The following is a 10,629-nucleotide window of genomic DNA, read 5'->3' on the forward strand; positions in this document are numbered from 1 at the left end:
CCCCAACTCCACCCGCCAAGCGGTAGGGACTGGGGAGGTAGCAGGGAGCGCCCAGACCCGAGCCCCCTTCTCCGCACTGGAAGCAGCGATGGCAGGAGTTTGTTAACCATTTACCGAGAAAACCCCCAAACTATGCACGCATAGATACGGCTTTATAGCGAGAATGTGACTTCCATACTAATAAAGTACTCAGCCTCTGGAATTAAGGTAACTCGGTATCTTTTCTTCTACAAGGAATAGTTTCACACTAGTAACAAAGAATTGGAGGGTAAAAACCGTTCGCAGGGCCCAGTTTTCAATGGTACTTTGCTTCGCTCTCAATATCTGCCAAACAATAGGGAAGACAATTTGTCCCGTGAAGTGAACACTTGGCTCAAATGTTAGGACCCTGAAAGATTAAGGCAAAAAAGCGAGATCACTTTCCTTTTTAATGATTTCACAAATTAACCCGCCTCTGAGGGAGGGAGGCAAGGCCTAGGCTCCAGCCCTTTGCTAACGTGGCTCTTGGCAGGGTCGTTAATAACAAGCATGCTCCTGCGGCCACCAGCAGTGGCTCGTTCACTCAGGAGGTGCTAAAGACTGGGAGATACCGTGTGGAATAACCTGCCACCTAGATTCTTGTCTTATTTGACATTTGCATTGCTTGGGGACGGAAGACTTGGTGGCATAACAGTTGGGAAAGTGGGTTGGCAAGTTAAAAAGAAAACTTGCTTCAAAGTGTCTGGCATCACATTTTAGATAGGCCACACAGCATTCTAAGTATATCACTTGTCATTTTAAGCTACATCTTGGATGTAAACACGGATTTGGGCATTCTGGTTAATTATATTTTCTAATTATGCTGTGGGGATTTTATTTTCAGTTCAAACTGGAGAAGGAGAACAACGGCATCCAATAGAAGACCTTGGACGTCGGAGAGTGTAAGTACAGTTGTGCTGGCTGATAGCTTGTTACTGCGGGTGTTCAGAAGTCCAGAGCCTCACCCAACATCAAGTCTTCAACCTTGTAACCAGATTGTTAATCTGCATTGTCAGCACACTCTCAAAAAAGTCTCAGGAAAATACAAAAGAAAAAAGTGTCCTGGAGACTTTAGCTAAGCCAAATAAACTTTGAGGGGGGAAAAAAGTCCTTTTCCTACCATGTTCCCCAAAATACTGTTGCAGAAACCAGAGAGATTATAAGTATGTACAAAAACTTAGTTAGAAGCACAGCATTATAGGATTTTCAGAAAGACTACGAAGGCTCATTCATTCAGCAGATAGTTGGTGGTGGCTACTAGGTATAGGGAAACAAAGATGGGTAGGATACCAGGAGATCACAGTCTCGGTGAAGCAGAGTATGATGAAATGCTGTCGAAGCAGCATGGGAAAAACTCGAGTGCAGAGTCATCCTTGCTCATCTTCCAACCGGTACTCCAACTGTGATACTTCTAAGAGGTTATTGGTGGCTCTGAAAAACACTGGGGCATTTGGAAAGTTCTGGGTAAACCAACTGGAGATAAAATGCAAATATCTTCAGTTGTGGGAAAGATGACTTCAGAATCACTTTGGCTTCAGAAATGTTGGGGCATGAGCCACCTTCGGGATTTGGGGCTGAACTTCCCTAAGGATACAGGTTAAATTATTGCAGGATTTGAGTTTAGGGTCCTCACTGCTTGTTTTAATAGCACCTACATTCCCCCCCCCAACTGACTCTTTCTGGGGTCTGATAACTTCAGGCTGGCAACTTTGGAGCACATCTCTTTGGAGAAGGGTTGGGTTGTTTGACTGGCTGGTTTCTGTTCCAAGGGAGGGTAAGGAAAATCTAAAAAAGAACAAAACCTGTTGTTTACAGTAGACTTTACAATTGCTTCTGTTTTCGTTTTTATTCATTTCTCTTAACCACCTGTGAAATGGGTATATATTGTCCCTATTTTATACTGGGAGAAACTGAGGCTCGCAAAAGGTAAGTTTTCCAATTGTTCTAAAGCGTGGGAGTCAAGATATCTGCCACCCCTCAGGATTTTTTCACTATAATCCTCACACTCCGTTCCTTTCGCAAGACCTTCCTTTTCCTTCATCCCCACAATTTTGCACGCTGATAACGTGTTCCCCACCTTGACTTCAGACACTTCACTTGGGTCCTCACTTTGGTATTTAACATTTTTCTGTGAGCCAGTGGTCCCCAGGAGGATGGAGAATGGAGGGATGGAGAAACTCCCCTAGAGGGCCCAGAATCTTCTCAAATAAGGAGAGAGAGTAATGATGGTAGCGCTTTGTGCCTGGGAACAGTGGAAGCAGAAAAAAAAGGTTGAGAACTACTGCTTTTAAGTGAGAACAGATCAGACAATTGAGCCAAGAAGCCAGGCCAGTGACTTTCTTTGTAGCAGACTTTTTTTTTTCTCCTTCCTTATTTTGGCCAAGCAGTTTTTCTGAGGGTTGGGAGAACTGAAACCATCCAAGAATAATGGGGAAAAGTTCCCTGCGCTAAGAAGGGCCCTTTGTCTTCCCCTTACTGCTCCTGGGCCGTGACTACAAGCCACGCCTCTAGTCGAGGGTGGCTGGGGGGCTGAGCGCCTTGACAACAGTTTGACCGTCCCAGGTTGGAGATGACCTTTTGCAACGGCCATTCCCAATTTACGAAGTTTCGGATGAAACACTGTTGCAAGGCGAGGGGGTGGGGGAAGCCTCTGGAGGTTTTCCAGAACTGTTTCCCAGTCCCTGCCTACCCCTGCCTGGAAGAAGAATCGCATTTTGCAGACAGATGTAGATTTATGCAAAAGAGATGGTCCTGAAAGTTTGAAATAAAATTCCAATGTAAATGAGATAAGGCAACGGAAAAAAAAAAAGTCTTTGATTTTTTAGCTTAGCAAATTTCCCTAAAGCATGTGATTTTAAAAATGAATATTTTAGAAAACAAGTAATTAGATTTCACATATTTAACCACTTACCCGTGTTAATATGAGTCTATTCCCCAGGGCCCCCTACCTTGAAAATGGAAATGAGATGGTTTTGTGGGTTTCTCCTTTCACAGTAAATAGTGGTACATTATTTTCTGGAGCTATTTGACGATAGTTGTGCTAGTTGTGCTTTCGCTTAAGATTTCTGTGGAATGGTTTGCCTAAAGATCCATAATAAGTGATCACTCTTTGCTTAGCTCTCAACGAGTCTTTTATGCTACATCACATTTCATTATAAATTTATTTGCAATTTATCAGTGGTTTCCAAATTCTTTAGATGAATATAAACCAAAAAAAGAAAGTCACTAGAGGATAAATGGTGATGTTTTCAGAGAGACACTAACTAGAACGATCAAGAGTTTATTGTTCATTTATGTCAGGCACAAATGAATGATGTAGCCATATTACACCCTTGTCTTAACAGTGCAGTCCCAAGGACTTCTGGGGGATTGCTGTTTTAGAGGACCATTAATGTTATTTTTTTTAAAGATTCTATTTATTCATTTGACAGAGATAGAGACAGCCAGTGAGAGAGGGAACACAAGCAGGGGGAGTGGGAGAGGAAGAAGCAGGCTCATAGCGGAGGAGCCTGATGTGGGGCTCGATCCCAGAACACTGGGATCACGCCCTGAGCCGAAGGCAGATGTTTAACCGCTGTGCCACCCAGGCGCCCCCCATTAATGTTATTTTTGCCATATGACTTTATATTGCTTTCCTGTGTTCTGGCTTGTTTGTTTCTTTGAATTTTCATCTCTTGGACCTCCTCCCCTTACCCTTTAGTCCTTCAGTGACCAATGTAGTGTTGGGTAGGCAGTCACAGTAGTAAATGTTCACAATTGACCCACTAAAAAGGCATGCTTATACTTTCAATAATGGCTTCTGGTTTGATTTGCCCTGTGCTGCAACAAATTACCCAATCAAGTTTATTGAGAGCAAAATGGCTGCCCTGGCAGGGTAGAGGAGCGTCATTGTTTCAAAGCGTGTTCCTTGTCCTTGCCAGAGAATACTAATGTCATACTTGTTCTGCATAAAAAACAAACAGTGCAGTTTGGGAAGAGAAAATGAGACTGGCAGCTTTTACCCCCCAGTCTGGGCTTTGCCATACTCTGTGACTAGATTTGGGAACAAGCCCTTAACGAATATCTTGCCAATGAAAGAGGGGGGAAAAAAGAAAGAGAGAAGGAAAGAAAGAAAGCGAAAGAAAGAAGGAAAGAAAGAAAGCAAAAGAAAGAAAGAAAGAAAGAAAGAAAGAAAGAAAGAAAGAAAGAAAGAAAGGCAGGCAGCTCAGAGACCCCTTGACCCTGTCCTGTGTAAGCCATGGGAGGGAAATTCCAGAAGGCTTTTCAAACCTTTCTCTTTCTGTCCTTTGATATGTGACATGCAATTCTCCTTACCCTCCCCCCTTCATTTTTCCTCTCCCCTTTTGTAGCCCTTTAAAAAAAAATACCTAAGCTCTGAAAATAGTGGGTTGTTTTCTTTCAGTTTGTGGAATGAAACCTAGCAGAAGAATAAAGAGGAATTTTAGAGGGAGCCCTGACCTGGGAGACAGGGTCTCAGTTTTACCACTACAGGCTGTGTGGACTTGTCAAGTCACCTGACTTCTCTGAGCCTCAGGTATAAAATAGGCGGACTCTTCCCAGTTCTTTGAAAAGTGTGGACTGTATCGGGAAATTGCGCAGAGACTCAAGGAAGAAAGGTAGTGAAATTGAAGAGAAAGAAAATGCGTATATGTTTTTGCCACAGATTTATGGGAGGGTTGGAGATAGAAGTCACTTTCTCAAGGTGCAAAATTATTAATGAAAAAGTTTTTTCTGTTTTAACCTTGCTCTGTACCCAGATCTCGATCTCAGATTTCTCATTATCACTATCTCTAGGGATACAGTGGCCTCACCTTACTTGCCCCCTGCACGTCCCCCTTCCCGATCAATCTCACCAATGCCTTTCATCCAGAGCTAGGTACAAGGAATAGTAATCTGTGTCCCATTGCTACCTGATTAGAAGCATTTGTGTCTTTTACAGAATTGTCTGGCGAAACTGTGACTGCTAAAAAATGTGACTGGCAATTAGCTTCCAGTCTTCTCTCTTTCCTCTGTCCCTTTCTTTTCTGAACACAGTGATAACTCCCAGTCATTTGCATTCATATTTCTAAAGGAGGAGAGAAACCAGAATTAGGATGATCTTCCCCTTTAAGAAAAGCTAGAGCATAGATGCTTCTGGGTGGTGATTTAGTGGAATAATAAAAGTCAGAAAGGACTATTTCAAGAGAAAGGAGATGATGCTTCAATGGCAAATATAGACCATGAATTTCAAATCTCCGCTTATAACCATGGTCTGGTTAACTAAACTTAAATAAAGCTTGGTTTATGGCTTTTGAACCAATCATTCTAACACCTTCACTGCATATCTGTATCTTTCCCTTTCCTCAAAACCAAGTAGTTGCCAGTGGGGAATGTACTCTTGGGGGTAGCGAGTCCCTTCCCTCTTTCTTGGGTGGGATCAGGCATGCTCAGTACACGTAGATAGCAAGTTTACTCTCTCACCGTAGCAAGGGACTACTGTTGTTAAAAAACATATTGGAGAGTTAATATACCAAAAAGTGGTCATCTTAGAGCCATGCGATTATGAGGGAGATTCCTTTTGTTTTTTGTGCTTTCCTGTGTTTTCCAAAATTCTACAGGGGCTTCCACTACTGTTAGACTCTTTATATTATGTGAAGTGTTATCTAAATATATATTACATACGAAATAATATTATAACATTATAATCTGTAATAACAGTAAAGAAAATGTTACCTTAAAAAAGAAACATAGCAATTGCCATTTTCTGTTGCCAAGATAAAACTGTATTTGTGTGCATGGGAAAAATAGATGCGGGCATACTTTGATTTTTCTCAGTGGTGATGCTACAAATACATTGCAGCAAATGAATGTATAAACTGAATAAAGCGCCCCCCTCCTTTTTCTTCGCCTTTGGCAGTCCCTGCAGTTGCTTGTTTGGTGGTTTCAGATATCAGTGGCCTTTCAGTGTGTTGCTTGGGTCCTTCTTTCTCCCTACTCTGGCGAGTAGTTACGGTTGATCAGATATTTCCGTATGTTAGGAAAGCCATGTGTTATGGATTCTCTTTGAATAGGGGAGATTCCTTTTGGAACAAATAAATATCCTCTAAGTTTTAGAAATTTGAAAAGTTGCTTGTGGTTTGGTACGTTATGTTTTCACCTGAAAACTACACTTGGAGTCAGTATCCTGAGAAGGACACATTCAGTGGCATTCATATTTTCACTCGTTGACATTCGGTTCTCATCATGAAATTGCTGTCAAAATGGATAGAATTTTGTACACTTGGCAGTCTTGCCTAAAAGCAAAGCCCAAGACTGGAATAGCAGGAATTTGCAGGTCAAGACAGAAGGGCATTTGGCAGTTACTCACAAGGAAGTCTGCATGGTATACTTTACCAAAAGCAGCTCACATTGCATTAAGCCCCGATGGTTTAGTCACTTTAAAGAATGAATAAACAGTCCGACGCAAAAGAACTAGAAAAAAAAATCAGGCACGTTGGAAGCACAGGTATTAGCCTACTATTAATATTAATCTGTTAATTTGAAATCACTTTTATTCTTTGGAAGCAGTCCGTTTTCATGTGTACAGTTGCTCTCTCCTAGCAACGTTTTCTCTCCGGTAAATAGCCAGAAGTGTCCATTGATTGGTTATACGGCATCGCAACAGAGTCTGTGGAATGTCACTGGTGTTCAGATCATAAAGGAGGGACCCGAAGCTCTCTCAGGGAGTTAGAGGGAGCGCTCGTCCTCAACTATTTAGGTTCTTTCGCCCATGAGCCACTCCAAGTAGTTCTTCGCATAACACCAGCTGCCAGTGTAAACAGTGTGCCTTGATTTTAAATTTTGTTTTTCAGGAATTGGAAGACGTACCTGGAGAAATGGACGCTAGAAGAAAACACTGGAAGGAGAACATGTTTGCTCCTTTTTTTAGTGCACAGGATGTTCTAGATGAGGCTTCTCAGCCTGAATCATCTTCTGAACAAATGACTTTAGATAAGGCCAATAGAATAGAAGGGGTTTATAATTTGTCTAGTAGAAAGTTTCAAGAAGAAAATAAATTTAAGAGGAAAGAATTTATTTCTCAACCAAATGAAAAAGAACAAGAACCAACTTTAAGAGAGAGAAAGATAAACATTTCAAAGAACGAAGCAGACACAAATTCTATCTCCTGTGATTCCTCTAATTTGGATGTGGTGACCGAAGAAAGCTTTAATAGCACAGAAGACCGTTCTACCTGGAGTACAAAGGAATTACCAATCCTACCACGACAAGACATAAAGAAGAAATTTACCGAAGAAATGTCTCCAAAACTTCGCCTGAATCTCTTGAATGAAGAACTGGAAGAACTTAACATGAAATGCAGGAAAATAGAAGAGGAATTTGAAAATGCCGAAAAAGAACTTTTGAACTCCAAAAAAGAAGTCTCCTCCAAACCCCTCAAGTTTCAGGAAACAGGGGGAGAAACTTCGAAGAAAGACTGGGAGCTCCAAGCTTTAAGAAATGACCTCTCTGAAAAAGCGACAAACGTCCAGAACCTAACCGAAGAGCTCCAGCAAGCCAAAGAACTCATCCACAGGCTGAGCCTAGAGAACCAGGAGTTAAAAGAGGCCGTTAGGAAGCTCAAGCGTCAAACGGAGATCGGAAACGCGCTCTTGAAGGAAGAGATGAAACTGTACTATGAGTTAGAGATGGAAAAGATCCGCGGGGAGCTGGACGCCATCAAGAACGAGCTGCGAGCCGAGAAGACCCTGCAAGCAAGAAATAACAGGGCCCTGGAGTTGCTTAGGAAACACTTCGCATCCGTGACGTCATGAAGTACCCTGGACAGCTTGACGGAGGATTTTTTTTAAAACTCAGAAAAATAAAAAGCCTTTCATGAGGCAAATCATGGAGCCAAATCAGTGTTTCTTGTGCTTTCTTTGTGTGCCACTTAAAATGTGGGCCACGGGAAGTGGTTGTTCGTTTGGGTGGAATCGGGCTATCCATCAGAGTGTGTAAGCGTTAACGTCAAAGCTTCTGTCTTTTTCTCGTGACGTTATTGCGAGAGTCCAAATGGAAATGAAGCTTCAGAAATCTCTTTTTTATCTATACATTTCACTCAAAGATGTGTAGTGATTCACCAAATCATTTACGAGTACAAATCCACAGCCATTTTGTGATCTTGTGAGCAATATGTCCTTGGCACGTGAATATTCCATCTGTGTTCGTTGATGTTAACAATAAAAATCTTGTTTGTGTGTATAAGCATAACATGTGTCTCTGGGTCTTATAGCTGCCTGTTCAGACTCAATGGGATACTAAAAATGTATCTGCTTTCTTTGAGATCCAACCTTAATTAGGCACATATAAACATCTCTGGAAAAAATGCAGCTTTCCCCCCCCCTGCTGTTTTCCCCATGCTTTCTCCCTTGACCTGGCCACGGTTCCCATAGACTGCAAGACGACTTAAGAGACATGGCTGTGACCTTTGCTAGAGCCCTGATTTTGTCGGCAATAGCTTTCGCGTTTTCTTGTGTTGACCAGCAAGGGGCGTTGTTGACACAGTTCTTCCCAAACTCTACCAGGGAAAACTTAACGAGCTTCCCGCCCGGTTTATAGCACCAGCTGGCTGGGGCTGGAGTGGAAGGTATAAGATGTCACCTAGGTAAGCTGTTAGCCAGCTGGCTTGATTTGTATGAGAATCCGGTCCTGTCAAGGGCCTGGGCAATGACAATTTTGTACTTAGGGAGAATACAAATGCACTGCTTCTGTCCTTTGGTGGAAATGCCAGGCCTGTTGAGTCTGTGCACTTGTTTGTTTCAATCACCAAGATCTCTTGTAATAGGAGTTCTATTTGTACGGTATTTTTAAGTCCAATGAGCCAAATGTAAGGACAGGTACAATTGTAAAGGTTTAGGTGTCTTCCCTGATGGGAAATCCCCAAACTGGGAGTCCAGACACTTGAGTTCTAGGAACTGTTTTGCCATTAACTAGCTAATTAACCTTCCAGGCCTAAAAGACTTCATCTGTAAAACGAGGGAGTGCATCTGTCATCCAAATTCTGCTCCATTCTGATGCTCTCAGTGGTTTGATTTGCAGCTCTAACTGTACCTAATACTTGGGTGACCGTCTTGGCAGACCCCTCCCCTTTCAAAGGAAATATACACAGGCTCTTTTTTTTTTGTAGCTTGAATGCCCCCAAATACTATGTCAATAATAAATCAGGAGAGGAAACAAATGAAGTCATCTGTTCTCCTTTCTCGTTTCCTTTATTCACTAAGGTCGGGGGAGGCACTGAAGGGAGGCAGACTATGTTGACTTGGAGGCCGAGCTGGGCGTGCCTGGCCTGGGAAGGTCGGACTAAATCGGAATATAGTAATCCTTGGTGCTTTCTGACTGGGCCCTGATAACGTAACCCGGGTACTGGCAGCCTGCTGAAAGGGGAAGATGACCTTCAGGTTTCTGGTGGTCCCTGGCTTCCCACCAAGGGTCTAGGCACAAAGGCAAACTAGGAACAATTTGCCCTGTTTGGCTCTGTTCCTCGTCACCTCCTTAAAAGTTAGCCCCTTGTCCTTGCCCCAGAAAGACTCTCAGTCCCTGACCTCTAGTGTGCAGAGCCGCTTACATGTTTAAAATATTGCACAAATTGTGTTAAGCCACTAGGCTCAATTTTCTTAGTATATTTCAATTTTAGTATATTTAAAAAAAAAAAGGAGTTTTTACTCCAGGAGAATTTCTGTCAACCAAGCACACGTCTAAAGTCTTCAGTGACAACTTGGTTTACCTTGCATGAGTGTGTATGTGTGCCTATGTGTGTTTAGGGGGCAGGAGAGGAGTGTGTCTAGAAAAGATAAACACAAGGCTTAGCCCATCTCTGGGAGGTGGTGTACTTCTTAGATGGAACAGAACACAGATTCTTTTTTTCTTTAAAGATTTATTTATTTTAGAGGCGGGGAAGGGCAGAGGGAGAGGGAGAGAAACTTAGGCAGACTCTGTGCTGAGCGTGGAGCCCCACACAGGCCTTAATCTCACGATCCTGAGATCAGGACCTGAGCCGAAACCAAGGGTTGGACGCCTAACTGACTGCGCTACCCAGTGCCCCTAGAACACAGATTCTTGATGAGACAGCCTGGGATGCTGAGCCCCAGTAAGGCCTGCCCTACGGAAAGGCCTGATGAAAATCATAGGTCCACACACTAACCAGGGAGAGAATATACAATCACCAGGTTCAGAGGACCTGAAGCAACAGGAAAAATGGAAAGCAACATTCACAGAGCCAACAGTTTGGAGCTGGGAAGGCGTCACATCTTTGATGCTTTTTTGTTAATTCTTTTTTTTTTTTTTAAAGATACTAAGTAATCTCTACACCCAACATGGGACTCAAACTTGCAACCCTGAGACCAAGAGTTACATGCTCTACTGACTGAGCCAGGCAACCCCCTCCCCCCAGTGCTTTTCCTTTTTAAAGCAGGACTGTAATGAACTGGGAGAAGACTGGGCAGTCACTGTTCTTCATGGGCAGATGTGAACAGCACTGGGTTGACATGGCTTAACGAGGCAGAATCAAGGCAGACACAGGTACTCTGTCCCATTGTCCCTGTATTCACATTTGTTGCATTAGGTGGCCCCCAATTTTGGTAGAATATATTGTCACTG

At 42.8% G+C, this 10,629-nt stretch overlaps 1 protein-coding gene across 1 annotated transcript; it reads left to right on the forward strand.

Annotated features, from left to right (window-relative positions):
- The first annotated feature begins 171 nt into the window (after nucleotides 1-171).
- CCDC160 (coiled-coil domain containing 160) lies at nucleotides 172-8,234 on the forward strand. The gene is made up of 3 exons (XM_002918748.4): nucleotides 172-207; nucleotides 863-920; nucleotides 6,849-8,234. Exon 3 carries the CDS (start codon nucleotides 6,873-6,875, stop codon nucleotides 7,806-7,808), a length of 936 nt encoding a protein of 311 aa, XP_002918794.2. The 5' UTR covers nucleotides 172-207; nucleotides 863-920; nucleotides 6,849-6,872; the 3' UTR covers nucleotides 7,809-8,234.
- Nucleotides 8,235-10,629: the final 2,395 nt, after the last annotated feature.

Source organism: Ailuropoda melanoleuca, chromosome X (genome assembly GCF_002007445.2).
Source record: "Ailuropoda melanoleuca isolate Jingjing chromosome X, ASM200744v2, whole genome shotgun sequence".
Taxonomy (NCBI): Eukaryota; Metazoa; Chordata; class Mammalia; order Carnivora; family Ursidae; genus Ailuropoda; species Ailuropoda melanoleuca.